The sequence below is a fragment of the Balearica regulorum genome, chromosome 1, assembly GCF_011004875.1.
Source record: "Balearica regulorum gibbericeps isolate bBalReg1 chromosome 1, bBalReg1.pri, whole genome shotgun sequence".
NCBI classification, from domain to species: domain Eukaryota; kingdom Metazoa; phylum Chordata; class Aves; order Gruiformes; family Gruidae; genus Balearica; species Balearica regulorum.
Genome location: NC_046184.1, coordinates 95,777,201 through 95,802,208, shown reverse-complemented (window position 1 = coordinate 95,802,208; position 25,008 = coordinate 95,777,201). Strand labels below are relative to the sequence as shown.

General features: G+C 38.0%; 1 protein-coding gene across 4 annotated transcripts in view; it reads left to right on the top strand.

Annotated features, from left to right (window-relative positions):
- CBLB (Cbl proto-oncogene B) overlaps positions 1 to 25,008 on the top strand; it is a 129,439-nt gene that overhangs the window by 51,078 nt on the left and 53,353 nt on the right. For all 4 annotated transcript variants that reach the window (XM_075767302.1, XM_075767293.1, XM_075767311.1 and 1 more), the window contains one exon: positions 15,737 to 15,883. In XM_075767302.1, the coding sequence (XP_075623417.1) occupies positions 15,737 to 15,883 (147 nt within the window). The remainder of the gene's footprint in view (positions 1 to 15,736; positions 15,884 to 25,008) is intronic.

The following is a 25,008-nucleotide window of genomic DNA, read 5'->3' as shown; positions in this document are numbered from 1 at the left end:
AAATGTATATTTTCCACTTTTCATTTCTACCTTTTTATCTTTCTCTCACTTTTCAGCTTTCAAAGGGTTTTATAATATCCTCCTTTACTCCCTACCTTTTTTAAAAAAATATTTTTAATGTCCTTATCAAATCTTCTCTAGATCTCTTTACCTTTTAACTAACATCAGTCATGGCAAAAGAAAAGTTTCTTCTGGCTGGCTAACCTTTTAATATTCTGGACTTAAACAATGAGTCTCTATGACATACCAGCCAGGCCTTTTCATCTTCAGGTTCTTTGGAGAAGTATTTGGGAATTTTATATGTTCGGAGTATTAACATGAAGTACGGTTCTTTCCCTTCCCAAATGTCTGTTGTGATCTGGTGGGATTTAGACTGGCCTGAGAGCGTGTGAGTGCAATGCACTGGATCTTTCATGTTTTGCTTCAGTCTTTTCCATTGATGAGCATTTTGTAAGAGAATGTTCTACGTCAGATACTATTTTGTCTTCCATAGTAAAGAGGGGTCTCTCCCTTTTGGAGCGGTGGAATGTGGCCTGGTGGGTGGGAAGCAAGAAGCCCCAGGAAAACTATTTGGCCTTTGCCTCCTCTGTGCCCCCTTTCCTGTCTGCCTGTCACCTTCTTTCCTCTCTCTTCTTTGGGAGCCAGTTGAAAAATTTACTTTCAGCCATTAGGGAATAGGAGGAATGAAGAAGTACTGTGAGACTTCTGGTGGAAACTGGTGTACAGGACCTTGCTTCTTTCTGGGAAGCCGGCCAGGGACAGGGCAGGCTGTGCGGGGGCTTGGGGCACAAAAACTCTCTAGAATGCTGTCTTTGCTGATACAGATTGAGATGTTGTTAAAGTTGACCGCACAGGCTCATTTAGTACCTAACTGGTGTAGACAGCTGTAATGGTTCTTATTTTGGTAATGATTTTTTTCGTTCTCTTTAGCAGATATAGAGGCTTTGTAATTTGTTTGACTATAAGATCAAACATAGCTATTGATCGCAAGTATTTGTTATAGTAACCTAGATATGACTAACAGCAGCAAATAGCATTTGTCAGCCAGTTCATGTCAGATGTCATTTATGTAGGATGAAAACTGCTAGTATGAGTGAAAGTGGTTTCCAACACCAAATATGCCGCACCAAGTGGAGCTCTCTTTCATGGATATTTTGAACTGTGCCATACGTCAGCAGGCCATCTGCCATGGTAGCTGGTGCTCTGAGCTTCCCAGAGATGGAAGGAATGCACTTTCATTTTTTTGGTTTTGTTTCCCTTCACTTCAAATCTAAACAGTCTTTGTAGTATAAAAGGGCAATTAAATACATGGTACACTTTGGGAATTAATGCTCCTTTCCTATCCCAAGATGACTATCTGAAGACCAGAAGTGGGAATATGTTTCTGACTATGAGTATTTTAGCCTGGTGGTTCTTTAGAATATATGCTGCTTTTTCTTTTTTTTTCCTTTAAATTTAGCTACAGCATTCAAGTAATTAGAGAAATTGCAATGTTGGGTCCACAAACTAAACCAAGCTGAATCTTAATATAAGTATTTTCAGGTGGTGAGAATTTGCCAGAATATGTAGTGCAGTGATTTGAAGATGATTCATGAAAAAAGAGTGGTTAGAAACTTACAGCTGGATTTCTTAGTATCCAGAGATTTTTGTTTCAACTTAAGACGTGTCTGCTGTTTTCTCTGTTCTTACTTGCTGTGGTAGCACGAGCTGGAATGGCTTGGTGTTTGGTAGAAGAATACTATTGTCTTTAGTTTTACATTCCTGTTTCAAAGCAATTTGTTTTCCAAGGCTGGTTGATCATTCCAGGAATCCATAATCACAGAAAGTGTTTACTTTTGCAAGTAGCAAATTAAACTGTATTGCTAGGCAAAACTGCGCAAGTGTTTAGTCTCAGGGGAATAAAAATTGGGTGTGACTCTTAGAACTTTCATACCTTAAAAGAAATATTATTGCTGGAAGGAATTTTAGTCTATTTTATTTCCAGTTGCAATTGTATTTGTGTGTATTGTTTTAATGGCTTGCATGTGATGAGATGTAGCAGTGAGTAAAATGTACAGATTTTCACATTGCCACTCAAATTTTGATGTTTCCATTCCAGCTGTGGTATAGTAACCTTTTCTCCTCCTCTTTGACGCTGGCCCTCTACGAGCCTCTCGATCTAAGTTTAGGGACGCTATCTTACTTCGCTGTCACTATTAAAGTTGGTTATCTTGGAAGACATCTGTGATTCGACTTCGCCATCAGCTCTCTTAACACTACTACTCCTCCAATGTCAGCAAGTACCCTTCTAGGTTCTTGTTGTGTGTATCATTTTAAAACACAGCATAGCACTCTGCTCCTGAATGACCCTGGCGCTTCTCTGGATCTTTGCCTAATACAGTGTTGAACCATCGGCATACCCTTTCCTACTGCTAGACATTTCCAGGCCACCCTCCCGGCGGAACACACAGCCACACTCATGATGCAGTCTGCATTTTGGGCAACTTCAACTTCTAAATCCCAATTATGGGAGTGAAAAAGGATGATTGTCAAGTTGTAGGATGCTTCTATTTAACAAGGCATCCAAAATTAATTTAGTATAAAATATTAAAAGTTTTGTGCAATCAAGCTGTACCAGCAGTGAAATAAGTGAATTTATGAACGTAGGATAACATATTCTTAAGTACCATGTCTTAAGTTCTTAAGACATACCCTTAATCTGAATCAGTATGGTCATTCTTGTTTTTCATGGTGAGCGTAAGCAGATACCTAAGGAAGAATAAATGGGGCAATCATGCATAATATAGTACATTCCCCTAGTACTCTCCCAGACTTTGGCCATTTTTAGCTCAGGGATTTCTTGAGCCTGTTGTGCTTTGTTACTCTAGTAATCTTCAGCCGCTCTTCCTGGTGTTTTTCCAGCCTACACTCAAGCCTGTTTAAACTTGCCTCCACAGTATCCTTAGGCAACAACTTCTGTGCATCAGGGATCTTTTGAGCTTGCTTCCCGTCAGCTTCAGTTAATGTCCTTCTTACTGTCAGTCCCTGTCCGTCTTCATTATGCTACTCACAATTTGTAGACCTCTGTCAGATTTCCTCTCTGGTTACTTGTCCAAGATTAAGAGTCCCAGCATGCTCAGTTCCTCCTCAGTTTGAAACCATTTCTTACCTTTCATAATTCTTGTTGCCTTTTGATGTATCCCCTTTATATCTGGTTCTTAGATACCTGTTCTTATATATCTGGTTTGGTAAGAGGTGACTGTGATTCTGTATGGTGACATAATTATATTTTCTCTTTTGTTCTCTGCTCCTTTGCTAATAATTCATAAGACTTTATTTGCATTTTTATTGCTGACGAGCACTGAGCTGATACTGTCATGGAATTACCATAATCCAAAACATTGCTCTGAGTGGCAATGGTCAGCTCAGAGCCTTTTGTGTATCAGGTCAAGACTATTTTTCGGATACGTTGTTTTGCCTTCGCATGTATTGAACTTCATCTGCCATTTGTGTCATTCAGTCACTGCAGCTATTTGCAGTTCTCTGTCACCCTTACAGCCTTTGAATAGCTTTATGCAATCAGCAAACTTTGTCACCTTGCTGCTCACTGCTTTCCTGTGAATGTGCTGAACAGAGCAGATCCCAGCTGGTACTTCCCTCCATTTTGAGCACAAACCCTTAATACCTACCCTCTGCTTCCAGGGTGTTTTTTAGCCCAATTATTTATTCATGCCAGACCATCCCTCTTAGGCCATGGCTATGTAGCTGTTTTCAAAATGTTTGATTGTCTCCCATTTTGAATTGTCCACATACGAAAATATCACCACTGGTTGAAAGCAGTGGGGGATGACACATGTTCATAAATGTAGTCATAGAAATAGGATAAACTTACTAATGTTGGAAGGGGAAAAAAAATCCAGTAAGCAGGTCAGGGTATAAATTTCTTGATTGGTTACTGTACTTTAGACCAAAAAAGAAAAATAGTGTTTCACAAAGAACTTCTCAATCTTGTTCATTTTGTCTTCTTCTTTTGCTTCTCATGGGAGATGAGGAGTGGAGAAGCAAACTGCTTTATTTTGATTTGTACAGGCAGCTTCTGTTTTGAAATTTGACATCAGTACTTCCTGAAGGTAAAGATTCTGCCTCAGTTATCATGAAAAATACAGCTGTCTGTCTAGCTATATCCCTGCATTTTTTAGCACCTGCTTTTACTCAATCCAAATTACTGCTGAAAATATTTCAGCCAGTTCTATGTTTTCTAGTTAGTATGAAATCACACAATTATAAAGAGGAAATCTGTTAGACTTCTCCCAAGGTCTGTGCTGTATTCCCATTTGGTGCCAGATTGTCCCTAATTGTCCTGTTAGCTATCTTCTGACCTGATCCTCATGGGCTGTAAGTAGGTATAGCATCAGGAAACTATTTCAAGTAACTATGTGGAACAAAGTATTTGATTTTTCTTTCCTTGCTATTCTGTACAGATAAAATTCCTAACACAACCTGGCAGCAATGTATCTGGTTTTAAATGGTTTAGAAGTGCTCCTAATATGTGAGAGGACAGGAGGCTGATTGCTTCAGGGTATATATGAAAGTGAATAGGGTAGACTTGTATTGTTTACTGCTTTTGGCCAGAGATGGTAACTTTCTCCTTTGAATGAAAGTCACTTTACATTCTCTTAGTAAATAAGCACAGGGATTATTCTGAGACCCATATACAGTTTCAGTACTTCATAGATGTTGTTTTGTGTATTTCTGTGCCATATGCATTTGTGCGACACTGCTTAGGCTGTGTGACACAGATTTTTGTTAACTGAATGTTGCAAACAAGCTGCATCTCAGCACTACGTAATGTTTAAATGATTTTCAGTGAATGATTTCAGGTGGATTTGATTAAAGTGCATCTGATGAAATGGGAATTTTTATTATATGTTTGATAGGTATTCAATAACTTTAGCTCTAGAAATTACTTGAGACATGGTTTGAAGGCTGATTATTCTATTTCAGTGGGTTGTTTAGCTCTTACTAGGATTTTCATTTTGGTAAATACCATGTATTTTAGACCATGTGAAAAACAGCCTGTAGAATGCTTTAATGACAATTCTTAGGCAGCCACTCTCATTTAAGCACTCTATGTGGAATCTTATGTCAGGGCTTAGGGTAAAATTTCTTATTTTGACATATTTGAAGGTCTGCGAAAAAATATATTTGTGAAGATGTAGAGTTGGAGAGTTCCTCTATTCATTTAATGATGATATGTTTAATAGGAAGATACGTGGGATAAAGAGGGTTAGTCTTTGTAAAACAATGAACTCTGCTTTTGATGAGAGGCTCCTACCACAGAAGAAATACATTGAAGTAATGATGTACAAGAGGCTCAAAAAGTAAAATCCAAGGACTTCAGAAAAAGTTGAATTCTAGGGCAAAATGTGCAGCTCAGCATTGTCTCTTGACCAAGTCTCAGAAGCAGCTCAGCCAAGAAAATTCCCTTTTGCCCAGTTTCTTAGGAATGTTGGAACAACTTGTTGACTTGCACCCAGTGGAAATCATGTGTGACACAGCAGGTAATAAGCACCTCTGCAGGTTATGGCACATTTTAAAATAATCTAAAAAAAATACAGCAGTTTCAATTCTTCTCTACACTCCTAATGCATGCAAGTGAATGTTAACTTATTTTAAAACTTCTGTTCAGATCCCTTATCTGTATTAAAATATCTGACTGGTAAAAATACTATTACACTTGTTATGACTAACAAAAAAAAAAATTAAATTACATTATTTTAAAATTGAAAAGGTAAGATCTCAAAAGAATTGCCAGAAATAAGATTATAAGTATGACCATAGTTGGTGCTCTTTTGTATTTGTACATTGTGATAGTCTCCAAATATAGTATGAAATTTTCTTATTCCATGGAACCATTGCCTGGGTAGGCCTGAATGCACAGGGTAGATGTTCATTTAGCAAGCAAACATAAAATATATACGTTTTTCCCTGATGTTTAATGCATCTCCTTATAGGTTTGGTTTTTTTCATACTGATCAAATTCTTCTCTAAAAGTGCTGGCATTTTTTCCTGGGCTTTCCTATGCTGCTCTGCATTATCATTTTAATTCAAGTTTCACTGAGTTCAATGTTGCCACCTATTTCTTTCTGCCTCCCTTTTTTAGCTTCTGTTGTCTTTGCACTTCAATCAGCTTGTCTTCCTTTCTGAGTCCGTTGTGGGCTTGACTGGGCGAAACGGAGAAGAATTTTCTTATCCTATCCCACTACTTAAGAATTAGCGTTGTGCCCCACAGCTCAAGCTAGCTCAAGCTGAGTTGTCTACAAATGTTTCGTATGTAGTGTGGTCAACCACAGGAGCTGAGAATTTTGAATTTTGTTTTGGGCTCTCTTGGATTAGATTTCCCTCAGTTTCATCATTTGGCCAAATTTGTGTAAATTTTCACAGGAGTGCTGGGAGGCACATAGGATCCAAAGACCATTTCCTGTTAAATATCAAAATTAGATTTAGGTCTCTGGAACGATATATATGTAAAAAGACATATATGCATATTAGTTTCCCAAAACTTCCTAATGTCAGCAAAAAGTATTACCAGTCCTGGGTTCAGAAATGGCTAGATTGTGTTGCAGATTTTTTCCACAGTCATTGAGTGTGATGAGAGCAGTAAGCCTGAAAAATTTGTTAAACTGTTAATCTAAATCAGAAAGGTTTGTCTACACAAGAAACTGTGTTGTTGCAGAATTCAGTAGATTTTGAATTTAAAATTAAGTACTTCATATTGCCTGTGGCTGAGGATATTCATTTCTGTGGGGTCTCTTTTTAATTTATTTCACTTAAGAAACATAATAACAGCGTGTTTTAAGGTGAGGTAGTAGAGTCTGAATAGAAAATTCCGAAAGAAGCAGCCTGCGCTATGTGTTCTGGACTATTTCTGTGTAAGAAAATAGTACACCGCAACCCAAAAAAGTGAAGCGAAATCAACTGTTTGCTGCTTAAATAACAGGTGTACCTGGGTAATAAGAGATTTACTCAGGGTGCTGTATGGCACACGTGCTTGTTTGGTATTAGCACCTCGGAACCACTGGGTTTCCTGGTGCTGCGTGACAGCAAACTAGATGGAGCACAACACAGAACTGAACCACTTTCCCTTGCTCGTGCTAGATTGCCGTCAAGCAGATAAAGCATTTAGTCGCATCCTTGTGCCATCCCTGGCCTTTGGGATGCTGCCGTTGGCTGTGGCAGGATTTGTGGCAAGCTCAGCCTTGTGTCCCTTCCAGAGTCACTCGAGTTGCTCCACGTACAGAAGCGTCCCTTTCCGCACGCAGCTTGGCTTGGCCTGGCGTGGGTGAGCTTCATCTGTGGCATGGATAATCTCCAAACCAAGTAATCCTCCCAAGAATTATGAGGGTGATGTTTATATGGGGAAATGCTAACACCTGTTGATGCTATTAGTTATACTTCTAGTACATGAATTGTATGAATTACAGTAGTGACCTCACTTTGCAATGAAATTCAAGGTGTTTACTGTCCTAGTCAGGTACCAAAAAATGACACCGACCACAGCTCTGCCTTTAACAGGATGCTTATTTTGGCCAAGTGTCCTTTTGAATATTCCTTCCACTTGCAGAAAGATGGTGAAAGCATGCTAATTGCTTCTGCCTTGTTTCATATTAATTTTCTCTTTTTTTTTTTTAAAGTTTTACATATTTGTCTTCAGTGACTTAATTCAACTTTTTAAAAACAGGATTTACCGTTGTTCCTGCAGATTTCCGTGACAACTTCAGTTTTGTTTATAGATGCAGATATTTGGCTTTACACTTAAGTCAGTGTTCAGTTAATAACATTGGATCTTGGTAGGCAAAGACATCTACAGGAGGAGGATGGAGGAAGCTGAACAGTGCTAAATAACATGTTGATATTGATGAGTGGGACCGTAGTGCAAATGCAACTGGCTGTTAGAAAGTAGCAAATAAAACTAAAGAAACCAGTGTCTAGCTCTGTTTTTTGTTTTTATCTCTATACATATCAGATTAAGTATGTTAAATTATGTGTTTTGTAAGGATGATATAGTAGCTCAATTAAAAGTTTTGGTAGTAAAATCAATAAATCTGTTAGCTCTTAGTTTATGTTGCTACTTATAATGTCATAGGATCGACTACCTTTTACAAAGTATTTATACTTGTAAATATTTACATCAGTTTTATTCAAGTTTCTTACTGTGAGAAGGATTCTCTAGAGGGTTTTTTTTTGTTACCTCTGTCCTTTTGCATAAGGAGAGATAATAACTGTTTATGGGGAAAAGTATTAGATACTTAGCTTGTCAACACACCTTTTTTCATTTTTGACAACTCACATTCTGCTTTATGCAGACTGTATTTCCTTTGTTACTTTAATTTCTGCTAACACACTTTGTGTTTTCATTTCACGGATATATTTTTTACCGTGTATACCTGAGTAGTAGTGAGAGATTAAATGGCTTCAGGAGTACCTTGAGATGTTCATCTGTGCTGGATAACTGTCCTTTGGACAGGACTGGAAATAGTGAAATTTTCAAAACATGGTCTGAAAAGCCCAGCTGATGAGAGCTACTCATGATTGCTGCAGTATGGAGTGTTCGTTTAGCAAAAACTCAAATATAATCCTTGGATAGAACTTTGCTTAAGAGTTGTTGGTAGGTGCAATGGCATGCCAGTTCATAAATGAAAGAGCAGAGAGAGAGTAGTGAGTAGACAGACTCATCAGTTTATAGAGAGCCTTAGGTTTGGAGAAGCCCATGCCATCTTCCTTCCTTTGTATCTATACTCTATTTTCTTTACTAAGCTATTGCATATTATGTTCATTTATTTTTACATAAATGGGGCAGCAAATACCTATTATAGAAGCAATGACAGCTGGTAAGCAGTTTTGAAAGATGGAATGAAATTTTGAATTCTTCAAGCATCGGCTACTTCCGTTTTGATACTTTTCTGGTCTTTAAAATATGAGAACGAAAGGAACCAGACTTCTGGTGGAAATTGATATATCAATGTAAAATGATTTTTAAGCAAAGGAGAAGATGGCGCAAAAGTCAAGGGTGACATTGTGATCAACTTTCTTTTTCTCAAACATCCTTGCCCAAATCTTACCCAAAGTCTGCTGTTTTTTCCTTTTGGTATCAACGCATTGTGAATAGCACAGCTGCAATAGACTTGCACAATACTCCTTGTATCTGTCAGAGGCTGATGGAGAGACACTCAAGGAAGGGTACTGCTTTCCTACTCATGGGAAGCTCAACTCCTCCAGGATTCAAGGAAAAGTAGTAGTTGCCCCCAGCTAGTTTTTTACAATTTTGTGCTTGTTTTTCATGTTTAACATATGATGAATTTAATTATTGGCTGAACCTCACCATGTTTAAGACAGTCTTTTTTTTTTTTTTTTTTTTTTTTTCCTGGGCTTATACATGAGGAATACTAAAGCACAGCAAAATTAAGTTCTTTGTGTTCCTTCCATGAGTCAGTGGCACAAGTAGGAAATAGAGCTCATGCTTATGGGAGCATTAGTTCTAGGAATATTTCATCCCAAGAACAGGCCCATATACTTTGGTCCCTGAACAATACCTGTCCTTATGTAGCTTTTAAAAATAATTATTGGACAAATCCAGAGTTAAGCTGATTGCCAAATATGATGGTAGACAGTTGTTTTCTCTGCAGGCATGTTGACAGGAACCTTTGGTTTCCTTTACTTCCTCTGAAGTGATAAGGAGAGCTCCATTGTTAAGACTACTGTATTCTACACCTGTAGTTTTCTAAAACAGCAGCATTGGGGGGTTGGTTTGTTTGTTTTAGTTTGGGGGTTTTTTTTATATGTTTGCTGTCTGTGAAAGGGGAAGTTCTGGAAGAGGAAGGGGGATAAATGAGTCAGGGTTATACTGGATTATCAAGACTGAACTGCTAGCACCATATATCATTTTTAGTCATGTTCCTGTGCCTTCTGGAGATCTTCAGAAATTCACTTGTCTCTTCAGAAATACTTTTATTTTTCATGATTTGTCCTGAACTTGGTGCATTCCTGTGTGTCACTTGTCAGTAGTTAATGGCAGAAGTATAATCTGTCACGAGGCTTTATGGGCAGCTATGATTTTTCTCATGGTGGCAAAATACAAATGGGAAATAATTTGGAAAGGGCTTTTTTCACAGAATGGAAGCCTGAACTCTTGGAGAGTAGAGTGGAAGAGCTCAGAACATGGGTCTCCACTTTCCTCTTTTGTACCTGAATCACAAGCCTATTCTTTCCCTTCCAATTAGTAACTTGTGTTTTGTAGGGATGATACCTATGTTTTACTGCAACTCGAGCATATGGATCAGAAATCTGTTTTGAATATAACTAATTATGTGAAATGAACTCTGTACATATGCTTTGGATTTTGAAGCCTTAATATTTGGGAGTGTGTGAATTTTTAAAAGTTAAAATAAACAATTCACCTTACGAAGGTGTTTCAACCTTATGATCATAACTGCAGTTATGATTTGCAGTTTTGCCATCTAACAGAGCTGTCTTTATACCATTTTTCTAAACAAGAGTTGTAGAGGAATTATCTGTTATTTAGTAATAGTCTGGTATACTTTTGTGTCAGATCTATCTGGAAAATATTCTTAGCCAAATGGATTTTATTCTAGCTCTAAAGACTCTTTTTTCTGTGCCAGGGGATCGAGTTATATATTATGAGCTTGGAAAGTTGATGAATTGTTTATTACAGCAGGTTGTTGTTTAACAAAGTATATCTATGTGGGTGCAGAAAGATTAAACACTTACTAGATGCAACAAAGAAGGAAACCTAGCAGTAACCTAATTTTTGGAGTGACATAGCTGCAAAGATATACAGTCTGGCTTCTTTTTTACACTATGTTTTTCTTCTAAAAATACGTGTAGTTGTAAAATAATTGTTTTTCATGGGAGATAGTAATATACAAGTATGAAAGTAGAAATGATATACACATACAGAATGTAAGCAGGTTTATGCATTTTAAAATTGTTGCATGAAATGTAAGTACATATTGCTAAAATGACACTGTCTTGGTTATCATCTGTGAAATCCAGTAATTATGAAGGATCGGCACACAGATGTATGCTTTGCTTTGTATATTTATGTATATGCTGATTCTGCCAAGCGTATTTGTTTGGAGCTGAGTATTTTACTCCATCCACATAGGCAGCAAATGCAGGACACAGATGTTCCTCCCACCTCATCAGTCAGGCCAGCGGCAGAAAAGAAGTGGCACTGCCTAATTCCCTATCCAGTTTTGTTTACTAGACCATATTGCCTTCCAAAAAGTAAAATTAGCTTTCATACAGTGATTACAAAGTTGACACAGCCAAAACTCATCTGTGTTACTGCATGCCAGTCATGCTTCACTTTCCTGTTTAATAGATCCAGGAGGGTAGGACTGCTTCAGACCTTCTACTCCTAGCTGCTGCTGCTCTGATCATGGCTGGGATGTTGTAGTATTTCCATTATTAAGCCCTATTTTCAAATCGTGTATGACTGGGTATTTGAAAAGTCCTCCAGGTATGAAATCTTTGCAGTATTCTCTAGCCTGACCCCCTTCTCCAGAGTTGAAGAGAAAATTGGCTCAGCATGTAGTCATTTACTGAAAAGTGAGCAAACTCGTAGTTCTTGTTTTCAGGCTTTAATGACTATATTTTAGAAAACTTGCTGGTGAGGTATAACTCCAAAAGGCAGGTTAATTTTGAAATCAAGAAAATGCATCTTTCTTCTGATTAACCAAAATGTTTACTGATTCAATAGACCTTTACAAATTCATACCAAATGAAAAATGATTTTTTAATTTTTTTTTTAAATTTTTATATTTTAGGCATTCTGGGGTTGGTTTAAACCTTATTGCTTCTTCAGTAGATCTGTCATGTACAAGCATGTCTGGCAACAAATAATAATATGACTGAAAAACTGGTACTTCAGAAGTCAAGTTCTACGAGGGGTTTGAAGTGTATGACATCAGTTTGAATTGGTAGAAGAAAGTTAGCAAAAACTGGGCATTAATCATAGGAAAAACATTAGTAGGTGTTGAGTATGTTGCAAATAATATGGAAGAGACCTACACTATGTGTTACATAAAATGCAGTTGATACAGCATCATTTAGTGTTAAAATATTCTTAAATCTTACCACAGTAGCTATTATAATATAAAGAATGATCATCTCAGTTCAGTTTGGTATAAAGAGGCAATGTTGTTTTGATTCTGATTTCTGAAAGATAAGGTTTTTCTCATCAGCACGAAAGCCATTCTCTCTACAGAAATAAAGGAGATGTTTGTGCTCTGTACCAAGCATAACACAGCTGAGGAAAGAAATCCCACCTCTGACCTGCTCCAGGTTGCCACTGAAAGTATATTATAATTTTAAGCCCTGAGGACTGGTTTCTGAGGCATTAAACCCATTGTTTCTCTATAATTTGGATAGTGTTTTTTTGAGGTGTAGCTCCAATATGATCCCTTAAGATATCTCTCCCCTGCTAGCATCTAGTGAGTCAAAGGGTTTCTCCAGAGCACGTATGTGCTCAGCTTTTCTGTGCCACCGGACGGACAGTGCAATTGTCCCTCTGCCACTGCAACAGTCTTCACTGTGACCTGGAGAACAAAAGCTGTTACGGTCAGAGATGCAGACTCGTGGTGGGAATGAGACCTAAAATAGGTGGCTCAGACTGACCAGTTCTTTGGTTTCTATTAGGATTATTCACCAAAATGCCAAAGCTGATGGTTTTAGCTCTTGTTTTTCAGAGAAACAGGACTTGAATACCTTGTCTTACCCTTATGAATGACAAATAAGACTGAAAATTTTGGACACTGCTCCACCTTTATATATATGGAGAGAAAAAGGAGTCATCCAAACTTATACATTGAAGCCACACAGACTGTCAAGTGGATAAAGTGGAGTATGTGCTTCTTGAGATGCCCTGGGAAAGCTGTCCACAAGACAGCAAAACTGCATGTGCTAAAATGGATAGATGCTGTGGGAAGAGTGAAATGCGCAGGTGGAGAGAGTCAGTGGCCCACCCTGATGGCATCATCTCTGTACCTTGTATAATTCTTAAACCATTTCTGGTCATTGAGCTTAGTGTTTCTGTCTCAATAAGTTACTGGTATCATGTAAGCATATCTAAGCAAAAAAGTGCAATATGTGCTTTACAATTCTAAAGATAATACATGTAAGTGAAAAGTTAAGACATGATTTATCATGATTATTTGAAACCAAAGAAGGACTTGAGTTAATCATCTGGTACAGCAAGATTGAAAATCAGGGAGGAAACACAGCTACCATATATATAAATGATGAAGAATTTGCTGTTTTCTGCTGTGCCTACATGCTGTGATGTATGTTCAGGCACAGATAAGGTTCTAGTTGGTTTCAAGTTTCAGCTTTACAGTCAGATAAAAAGAAGATATTTTAGTTTGATATAAAAACATTTTTCTCTTGTTTATACAAACACAAAAATAATCTAACTTTTTTTATTTGTTTTCACCAACTTGTATAATGAAACAGAAATCTGTTGATGCACTTACTGACTGGTGCTGTTTAAAGAGGGAAGGAGCAGGCTTTGTGATTTAGATACAGCCATTTGGATGCCAGTCTATACTGTGCATTTGCTGACCAGTTCCTACCAGTTGTTGATTCCGGTCACGTACTGTGCAGCTATACCTAATAGGCAATGCGTGGGCATGGATGCGTGCGTGCAGACACACACACACTCCCCTCAGGGCGAGGAAGTGCCCCAGATGGTACCTGTACATGACTTCATCCTTTAGTTCACCACAGGGCTCAAGCCTCACAAATCCAACAGGTTTCGTAATAGCTCACTAGGTAAATCTGTACCTGAAAAGTACCCCTGCAGCATGGTACATTGCTAATGTAGACAGATATATTGTGTACCAGGCGAGAGAAGGCTCTGTTAAAACTTGCACCAAATCACGTTCCCATCCGTCCTGAGTACGAAACCTTCTTGCTTAATCTTGGGTCTAGGGCAGGCTGAGGAAGCCACATTAAAATAGCTGTTGCTTGCTCTCTGCATCAGGCTGGAGTTCTGAGGAGTAAAATAATAAAGAACACGTGTGTGTAATTAAAGTACAAAGGAAATAGGAAGGGGGATAGCAAGGAACAAATCCAGAAAATAACAGTTGGGCATCGTAATTATAGACATCTGGTTATACTGGAGGAATTAAAGGACTCTGAAAGAATTAGCCCTACAACCATTCTGAATCTTGAGGGGAGAGAGAGAGTATTCATCAGGGGTTTGTTTGTTTGTTTGTTTTAAAAAGCTTATGTTTTCAAAATAACTGTCTTTATCGTAGTTTTCCTGGTAGCAAAACCTATAGTAAAATCAGCTTCCACAGGAATCTCTGTTATAAATTATTCACAAATTTAGTTGACATAATTACTGCTTCAGTTCTAAGTTGAGTATTCTGTTAGGAAGATACTGGGAAATCTGTTCTACTGGTTTGGGTTTTTTTAAGATTTTGAGCATGAAAAATGCTAATATTCATATTCTGAGAGCTCTTTGGTATGCATACGTAAAAATCTATCAGTTGAAAATCTTTTCATATGACTAGGAACTCATTCATAAGTTTGAAGTTATTTAAAATACTGTCTATAAGCAGTTACAAATTACATGATTGATAAGCATTTTATTATGTTTTTCATTACATTGTTTGAGGCACTGTGAAGTGGTACCTGAGATCGTGAAAGTTGAATGGGGTTGACACAGGATGTTTCTAATTCATTGAAGTACTTCATTAAAATACACAAGAATACAAATTCTTCGTCACAAACTGCCCAATCTCCTGAGTGGGCTCTATTTCATATATCAAATGGGAAAATGCCCCTTTTTTACTGCCAGGCTGATAGAAGGAATATCCAGAAGGAAAGTTCCATAAAGATTGCTTTACCCTTCTTCCCTTTCCTTTCCCTGCCATCTCCTGCAGGTTTTTCCATACAAAAGGATTATTTGTATTTAAGATGATATGTTCTTTCACTATACTAAATGGAATTTCTATGCCAAAATCTAAATAATTTTTGATTAACTGATTTAAGTCTGGAAAGCTTATGGAAGTGAACCAATAGCAAAGCAGCTTGGTTTTCTTTCAAACATGACACTGAAAACTGAAAGCAAGCTTTAACTAAAGAGAAGGCATGTAAAAGGAGAATAGGAACTGGCTGCAGGAAGGTGAAGCTGGAAAGAATAAAAAGAATAAAATTGTCATAGGAAAAAAGAGTAAAGCTAGTCCTGTCCTGTGTTTATATTTCTAGAAACCTGGACTGAAATAGGTTTGATGTCACATATAAAAATAAATTTTGAGGGTTTTGGTGTGGTGGTTTGTTGTTTCTTCTTAACTGTATCAACTGTCTAATTAGTATAAATTCCTGCTTCAGCGATGATTAAATGAAATGGAAACGCACAAGCTTAATCTTTATGGGGATCAGAAAGGTATCTGGAATATGCAGTTGAGAACTCAAATCTGTTCTGTTGCTGAACAAATTATTTTATATTCATGGAGACTTACAGTAAATACGTCCTCAGAAGCACATGGAAACACAAATGACTGATTTGTATTTCTTCGTGTTTTCTGTTGAAAGGTCAGTGTTTTTCTTGTGTCATGCAGTGATTGTTATACAAATATGCAGGATACACGAGATACTGAGAGATTGATTCAATTTATTGAATTTTAAGGATTTTATCTGATTTTTTTTTTTTTTCCTATTATATCCTCAGGAGAAACCTAACAAAGCTGTCCCTCATCTTCAGCCACATGCTAGCAGAAATCAAGGCTATTTTTCCAAATGGCCAGTTCCAGGGTGATAACTTCCGTATCACCAAAGCTGATGCTGCAGATTTCTGGAGAAAATTCTTTGGAGATAAGTAAGTACTGACATTTTGCTAAATCCTTAATTCCTTCTCATCATAAGCATGAAAAGGAATGATGTTTTCAAAAATCAAAATAATGGTTCTAAGTATGTGGGTGGGCATTTCACAGGTCATTTCTTGTCCAAGTTTTTTAAATTGACTGAAACTGCTAAATTCATTACTAACAGGTTTTTTTCTGCAATGTTGTAATTTGCTCAAAGGATGAATAAAAATGTTAAGGGCAATTCTGTAAAGGGCACTTAGACTCTATGATGGATTAGACTATATTGCATGAAGTTTATTGGTTCCATTCTAGGGTAAAGATAGTACATTGTTTCCATAATGTACATGGCAAATCACGTCCTTTCACATTACATATACATATTATACAAAGGATAACTCTAAAGCCTGAATTAGGAACTTGATACTGGTCTCATGGACAGTATGTTTCATTATTCCATCTTTAATTTTCTAACTATTACAATATTAGGTCTTTTTTTAAGTAACTGAAATAATGTTTTTATCCTTTATTATCCAAACATTTTTTATACAACTGTATTACCTAAAAAGTAGTCACAGGGACTACTGTTTTCTTTTGTTCAAGTTCTGTTACAGAAAGAGATAGAATAACTGGAGATATGTCAGAAGGTTTAGTCAAAAGCAGTGTTGGGAGAAACTTGGTGTTCAAGAATAGGTTATAAAATGAATGCTAAGTGTGACTGGTAGATAGGTGACTAAATCTTTATAGCAAATGCAATATTGAAAATGTAAAAGTAGGCATTTCTGGGTGTGGAGTTTTTAGTTTGTTTCTGGTAAACAATTTCATTTATGATACTGATACTGGTGAATAGAAGATGCATAGCTTGATCACTTTCTCATGTGGAATGTTTATTAGCATAACAGTAACTTAAGAGGGAGAAGGCAAGAGATTTGTATATTTTAAAATATAAGGGAGCAGCCATTATGGTCATCATCTGACACCTTGCTCCAAGCTGGCCATAGCAAATCACGGAACAGTTCCTGCAACAATCTGTTATGTTTTCTGAGCAAGAGCGACTCTATAAATGAGTCTTTCATTCTGTATCATCCTGGTTTTGGCAGGGATAAAGTTATTTTTCTTCCTAGTAGCTGGTATAGTGCTGTGTTTTGGATTTAGTATGAAAATAATTTTGATAACACATTAGTGTTTAGTTGTTGCTGAGCAGTGTTTATAATTAAGTCAAGGACTTTTCAGCTTCCCAGGCCCTACCAGCGAGGAGGCATGAGCCTTCTGCAGGAGGGGTGCAGGAAGCTGGGAGGGGGCACAGCCGGGACAGCTGACCCAAACTGGCCAAAGGGATATTCCATACCGTATGACATCATACTCAGTATATGAGCTGGGGGGAGTTCGCCAGGAAGGGCTACGGTTCAGAAACTAGCACGGCATCAGTCAGCAGGTGGTGAGCAGTTATGCAGTGCATCACTTGTTTTGTATATTCTATTATTATTATATATATATTATAATAATATTATGATTGTTCTTTTCTGACCTATTAAACTCTCTTTATCTCAAACCATGACTTTTTTTCGATTCTCTCCCCCATTCCACTGGCGGGAGGGAGTGAGCAAACAGCTATGTGGTTGTTTTAGCTGCCTGCCAGATTAAACCACAATATTCATTTAGAATACCAGCAGAGTAGGTTGGCACTTTTGCAAATTAATTTCTTGCAGTGTGAATTTGCAACAGTTTCACATCCTTTTTTTTGCTAGTTTAAACACACCTACTGCTAGCTTCCAGCTTTTTGGTTTCATACAGTGTTATCTGGTAACTTCAGTCTTCTAACAAATTTTTTTCCTGTGTAGATAATGTTTGAGTGCGATTAAGTCATTGTATCAGTCCTCTTTTTGTTAGAGGAAAGGAATCTGACTGTGTTTTGTGTTACCCATTTCAATGTGAAGATCTTAAAAATACCCACAAAAGTTCAGATAAAGTTATCTGAAGGATTAATTGACATGACGTGTAGGGGGTCTCTATCAGATGAGGCTTTTAAAAAAACATGTCAGTCAAAAAAAAATAAAACAAGAGCTTTGAAAAAATGACTTAACCATCATCATCTTTGTTCAGTGTTTTCATTTTCTCTTCCTCTCTTCCCCCCCCGCCCTTGCTTAGCAGCTCTCAGAACTTAAATTTCGTGGTCCTTCTCTTCCCCTGTTGGGCTGTCCTTGAATGACCTTTACCAGCTGTCTTGATTGCAAATTGCGTTTCTGTCATAGCAATTTACAGATCTTGTCTTCTACAAGCTGCTGTTTCTTTCTATCATTTCATCTTAACCAGTTTCATCAGCTTTCCTATTCACTATCGTGTTCCTCTTTGTATTTCTCTACTAACTTGTACTTTCTGTGTGGGAATCCAGTGCTTCCCTTCGAGTTTCTTTCCAATAGTGCTGCCGGTTTCCTTTGGGAGATGTCACAATAGATAGGTGCTTGAGGTGTCAGACGGTAGGATACTGTAACATATTAATAAGTTTTTATCAGAACAAGGCTGGTAAGAAGAATTTTTCAACTGCAGCAGTCCATCTGAACGACTTGGCTCTACCCTTGTCTTTCTCTGTGTTCACACTTGACTCTCCTGACTCATCTCCTGGAGCGCTGCTTTCTAATCCTTTGCAGGGCCCCAGAGCTCTTGCCATACCTTTTTTATGCTTTGGGGTTTTTTCCTACTTGTGTAAACTTCTTCATAAAATGCAACTTTAAATATGAATTCTCAGCATTAACCCTCTGACCTCCTCCCCTCCGTGTGTGCTTTGATAGGGTTGGTTTCTTTGTTGTTGTTTAAAGCATCTACGCACCAAAAATGCCTAAGAATCAAGGCAGTTTGGGAGATCCAGTTAATTACATTCGTAACCTTGGTCATCTAGTATAGCCTGGAAGGTTTTTTGAGTTCTGTCTTGTCAGGTGCTTTACTTTCAGACTAGGTAAATAATGACTGTTATTAGTGTTCCCAGCTCTTTTTTAATAAACTGAAGCTGTTTTAGTTACCTGTCTTCTAAGCAGTGAACAGTTGATCTGTTCTTGGCAGCCTCGCCATTATCTCAGGTTTAGTTAATTGTGCTTAAGTAACTGTAAAAGCATGTTACGGCATGTATGTCAAATAAACAGATGAGAAAAAGGTTTGTTTGGCATTACATTTAATCTGTTCATTAAACAAAATGCCCGAAGCTTTTAAACCATGCATTGTTTTCTAATCTATTTAGAAATACATGGCGGGTATGCCTGTGAGCCACAGCTTTTACAATGGGCCTGTTATGACAAATTAGTTTGCAAATATGCTAGTATCACTTCCCTAGAAGCAGAGCCTACATAAAGATTTTGGGTGTTACAAACAACTGATAAAATCTGTTTCTAACCTGACCACCTAAAGGCAGGCCCCTAGGACTGTCTGAAACCTCCAACTCTGGTTAGGTACGCGGTGCACATGAAGGAGTGCAGGGAGGAACTACGCTGCGTGTTCTCTGGCTGCACCTCAGTTTTACCTGGACTCCTCACGTGTTTGCAAAATGCAGCCCTTACTCTGAGGTCACTAAGCAGTGCTGCTCAAGAATAGAGCATAAATAAAAAATAAGTTGCGCTGGATCTTGCATTCTGATGGATGAACTGTAGCACAAGAAATAATTCTGATGTATTGTTTGATCTGATTGGAAGGAGGGAATTGGAACTATTGGATTAATTTATGATTTTTTTTTTCCCCAGCATAATATTATCATAAAAATAATCTTCCTGTTTCTAAACATAATGAATTGGAAGCTTTTCTATAATCCATTTTCTGCCTTGATTTCTTTCGGAAATGTTGTCATTTTCTTATTTCTTAATTTGAAATATGCTAAATAGCAAGAAGGAGGTCAATAGCCATTTATGTTTTTAAGTCGACTCTTTGGCTTTCAGTTTTTGAAAATGTAACTTACAGTTCCACTTACAGAAAGCAATATGTTATAATTGCTGAGGAATAAAATCCAAAAGATACAATTTCCCAGAGTCCAGTTTGTCATTAAAAAAAAAAAATTTCTATGTCTGATTTCTTTCACTGCTCTTCCCCAGTGAATAGGGAACTTTTAATCGTATTGAGTTGTTACATTTGTCTGTCTGAACACTTGCTGCAAAACTGTGCAGCTGTAGCTGAGTTTCTTCATCCTGTTATTAATAAGCATCATAGGATGCAGTCATACTTTCAGTGTTTCAAGCTAGTCAGGTGTACATTCACATGGCTTCAAACTCATTAGCAAAATAAGTGGCTAGGCTAACTATTTCAAGTCTCTGATGATCGCGCATCTAGCTGCTCTTTGATTTTTCTGTAGAAAACACAGAAGTAGAGCTCAGCAAGCAGTTTGATTGGCTCCGTCAGAGCAGGGCGCTAAGATAACTTCACACATTCTTGGCCTTCAGATACGTCCTCAACTTTTGCATGTCTGTTATGCTTCTACAAAACTTCTAGATAACGGCAGTAGCTAGAGAAACTTGGATGGGAGAGAATGCTATGGTGCCTGTGAGAGCAGCAGATGCATTGATAATGGAAATCGTCGGTCCTCACATAAACAAAGGGTGCAAAAGGAGTAAATAGCGTGAGGTTTTCCGGTATCACATGTTTCAAAGGAGAAGGAAAACCCTGAAGTGGTACGGTGTTGGGAAAGGGTCTTAACGTGGGGTTTAGGAATGTCCAGGGAGGACTGATAAATCAAGGTGGGAGATAATGAGATTTTTATTGTCTGGATAGAGGCAGAATGTGGACAAGAGCAGTATGATGAAGGAAGAACTGGAAGAATTGGTTTTTCTGCAAGGGTAAAGTAGAGTATGTATCCAAATTAGGGGGTGAGTGAGGAGGTCAGCAGTGTCCAAATAGAAAGCCCAGGGTAGTTTTGGTGTATTGACTTTGTCAAGGAAGCTGACTGAGAAAAGCTGTCAGGGAGATGAGGGAATAGACAGAATTTTGGATTAGCTTTGTGAAAACAAAAATCAGGAACCAAGTGAGAACTTTCCCGAGGCTGGAGGACTGAAGTAGGCTGAGAATGGAACTCTTTGGCATAATCAGGTATGAGGAGGAAGAGAGCCTCTTGAAGAAAATAAAGGAGCTGTCTGAAAAAGAACTAAGGAATAAATCGACACAAACTTTACACCCTCGTCAAGGTTAAGATTTTAGGTTAAGATCTATACCAAGAAAGAACTTGATAATGCCAAAAGCAAGAAAACGGTGAAATGGAGAAGATGTGATTTTTGAATTTGTACTGATTGCTAGAATACAATTATTGGAGCAGGTGTTTTTAGTGGAGTGAGTCTTTATCCATGGTTTACCATTATCATTGCGCTGAAGCAAATGATAGTTAAACATACAGCTAAACAGTAATGTTAAATGGAACTGTGAAATTGTAAGGCATGTAATCAGTGGTTACATTTGTTTACAGATACTTTAGTAACCCCCAGTGGGTTGTAAATATGCGTATAAAACATAATCTGATAGCTTCTTCATTATCCGCATTTTATCACTGTATAGTGCTTGATGTTAATTTCCCTCGGTTCCTCGCTCATTTTAATAGCTCCTTACAGCTTTTACTAGTTTTCTGTTCTGAGCAAAAATGTGCAAAATACCACTGGGAGCAATCATGAACTGAGAAGGAGAGTGGGCGAGATGACCTAACAGATCCTTCCAGCCTCTGAATTTGAAAGCTACAGTGAAGTCATGCAGGGCTTTGTAACTATTGAAATTTGTGATTTGCGGCTATCTCCGTGTTGCAGAATGAATCAGCAAGCAAAATGTCAATGTTCTTAGATTTTCAATTCTCCACAGTTCTGCCATGTATTTTAACTTTTAAGGTTTTACTCTTCATTGTGAAACTTTAAAAAATTGAAAGCATTTCTGTTATTGTTGTCAGATGAATTGATTTTCCCCCACCTTTTAGGTTCTGAGGAAATGGAAATTATTTTATTACCAGGGTCAAACACACTACTATGTTAAAGCCTCGATACTCTTTTTTTTTCCCCCAGCTGAGGCCTAAAATGTATTTATTTTTCATTGGAATTTAGGGGAAAATGTGGCTATTGATTTCTCAGTAGCAGTTAAGCAGCGTATTTTATATTGATACTCTAAATTTTGAGTAGTTGTGGTTCTGCTGTGGTCAGTGCTTTTTGGCTCAGGATAGAACAGACGGGGCCTCTGTGGCTTGGGTTCAGAGAAGCAGCAGTAAAACAGGCAGACCACAATGCACGACTGCTTGAAAACATTTAGCTGTCAGAAAGTGAGACCTCAGATCAGCTAGGTTTTAACACCTTGTTGATCCCCTTAATTTATGACTTGGGTGCCTGTTCTTGCTGCCGATAGTTCCCAAGAGGCCTACTGTTGACTGAACACTGTAAAAATATGGACTGAAGAGGTAGTCCTGGCCCAGAGAGCTTTAAGTCTGGGTATGAACTGAAGTGTAAAGGGAAGCCAAAAGACAGAGGGATGAAAGAGGAGGAGGCAGTGATCCAAGTACCGTAGCCTTCGTCACCACCAAGACAGGTGTTTCGGCAACAGGAACTTTTAAAGAGAAGGAAGTAAACAGGGAAGGGGGCTTTTAGAGGACGGTTCCTCCCTCAGATGATCAGCAGCACGGGAAATAGGCTTATTGGTACCGTTGTTTAAAACTTGAGCTAAGGGCAAAGGTACCATTCCCTCCCTAGGAGCTACTGAGATGTAAATCTCACTACATGTTTTTCATACAAATGTGAGATAAACAAGTTTGAACAAGATGATAGATAACATTATAAAGAAGAGCTAGTCAATGGAAAGTTGCAAGATATAATTAAAAAACAGAAAAGGACAGTGGTCTTCACAGCTATTCGGGATGGCTGAGAATAAGGTAAAATTGCATGTACAAAAGGATAGAGGAAAGAAAGTTATGGTAGTTGGCACACAAGATTGTGAGACAGGAGAACAGATTCTCGTTGGATAGGCAGGAGATGCAGTGTTTCATGTATAAAAGACATGCAAAAGTTTTGGATTTGTGGTTAGAGATCAGAGTTAGAAAGTGTATCCCTTCAGGGACACTTCAGGAAATGCAGACTTCCTGCATCCCTTAGGGAAGTACTAACTTGCTGTCTCTCCAGCAGTGTCCAGTTATATGTCTTTGGAAGTGGTATTTTTGGTGGTATGTTTTCCCATTTTATAAGGCTCACTTTCTCTCTTTAACCTTTTGTTTTCTCCTGTTAAATTCATTTATATTTGCTCTGCCTGATGTCACTGTTTAACGATTGTACTGGCACGATACGTCAGAATTCCTTTTTTTCCCTTAGGACTGAACTTCTCAAGCCTGTGTGTCAATTGTTTGCTCTGCAGTTCAGAAGCAATGAAAACATGTGGCCTCTCACTTAAAACTGAAGGAGCAGTCATAAGAAAATGGTCTGTCCAGTGATGATAAACTAAAATCCACATTGCTCACTGCAGACTTGCAAAGAATGTTGTTTCTAACTGGGTCACTATTTGCTTGAATATTTTTGAGTTTCCTCTGGATACAGTAATGCCCTTTTCATGTTATGTTTTCTGGCAACGTTTGAGAGAGTCTCTTGCATACAAAAATGTTCACTGTAAGTTACACAGGTACAAGTTTACCTTCCTAGGCATACTTGTGGTCTGCTCTGGTTCAAATGGAGGCAGTGTCACTTGACAGTCCAGAATAGCTGCATCTCTGCAGTCCTACTGAAGTGCTGTACTCTGCATGCTCAGAAAATATTTGCTTCCTCTCCAGGTTCATTTTAATGTCTTTTGCTTTTTGATAATGCAGCAACATTCAGGGAGTTTAAGAAAATTCTGTGTACCCATGATCAGGGCAGGAGGGAAGGGAGGACCTAAATTCCTCTGTTAAATTGCTTAAAAATTACATGCTGGACACTAATCCTTCTCCTTTAGGCATATGGAAGTTGTGTGGGTGGTGTTTAAAACACTGTATTTGAGACTATAGAGTGGCACTTCCCTTTGACATGTGCCAATAATAGTAAATAGATACAATCCTATATAAAAGCATTTTTAGAAAGCTTACACATCAATCAGAACATTTTTGAATTCATCATTACTCTTAAATACTTTTAGTAGTTTTACTGTTGCAGAAGAAATATGGAGAAGTAGTGTCATTTTGAGAGGCTTGAAGGAGAAGTGGCTTATTTTGGGGTTTTTGACAGGACTCTTAAATAAGAAGACAGCCCCAAGGTAAATGCTAAGATACAAGATAATTTTGTTGATTTGAGAGAGAGATAAGATGTGTGCAGAAAGTTGCTTCTGGAAAAAATTATTCAGGATCATTTGTTTTATTTTGTGTCTTCTGTCCTTAAATTGGTATGGGCTTGCTTCTACTCTAATGACGAGGAAAGGCAGTACAAAGACGTTGTATGGATGAATCATTTCCTAAACGTTTGGCAGATAGAGATTAGGTTTTCCTTGTAAAAGGTCCTCCCTAACCTCTTTCTGCTATGTAAGGCGTGCATTTTCAGCTTCCTTCATATTTTTGTTTTCTTCTAAAATTATCTTTCTGAAAATATTGAATTAATTGGTATAATAGTAAAGTAACACACGTAGCCCAGTAGCAGTATATACATGTGATGTAGTCAGATATTTTTGTATTACTTCAGTGTTCTGTTTGTTGGGGTTTTTTTCCCCTCAAATTATATTACAAAAAGAGAAACTGTTACCAAAGGGTGTATCTGTTCATAATGCATACATGTGCATGAGTACTAGGGCTCTTAACTTTGAGCATCAAATATTTGAGGGAGGTCCAGTCACTATGCAGTGTCATCCTCTCCCGTGAAAGACTCCCCAGAAGATTGTCTCAGCTGGAGTCACGCGTGCTCTGCTGCAAGGGGTAGCTTACGTGACTACTAGTAAATACCTGAAGTACTGAGACACCGCGCTCCCTCAGCCTAATTCTATAGAGGACTAATGTCACCGGGATGTCAAATCGCATCTTTCTGATGAGCTGTAGCAGAGCTGACTAACTCACCTCCTCCTAGACAAGTGTCCACAGGTCAGATTAATAGCGTGAGGCATGTGCAGAATATCTGCCAGCCTCTAGTGCAGGGTATCATTATGGCACAATGCAACAAATATTACGTGGACAAAGATCACTGAAAATATTTATAGGAGA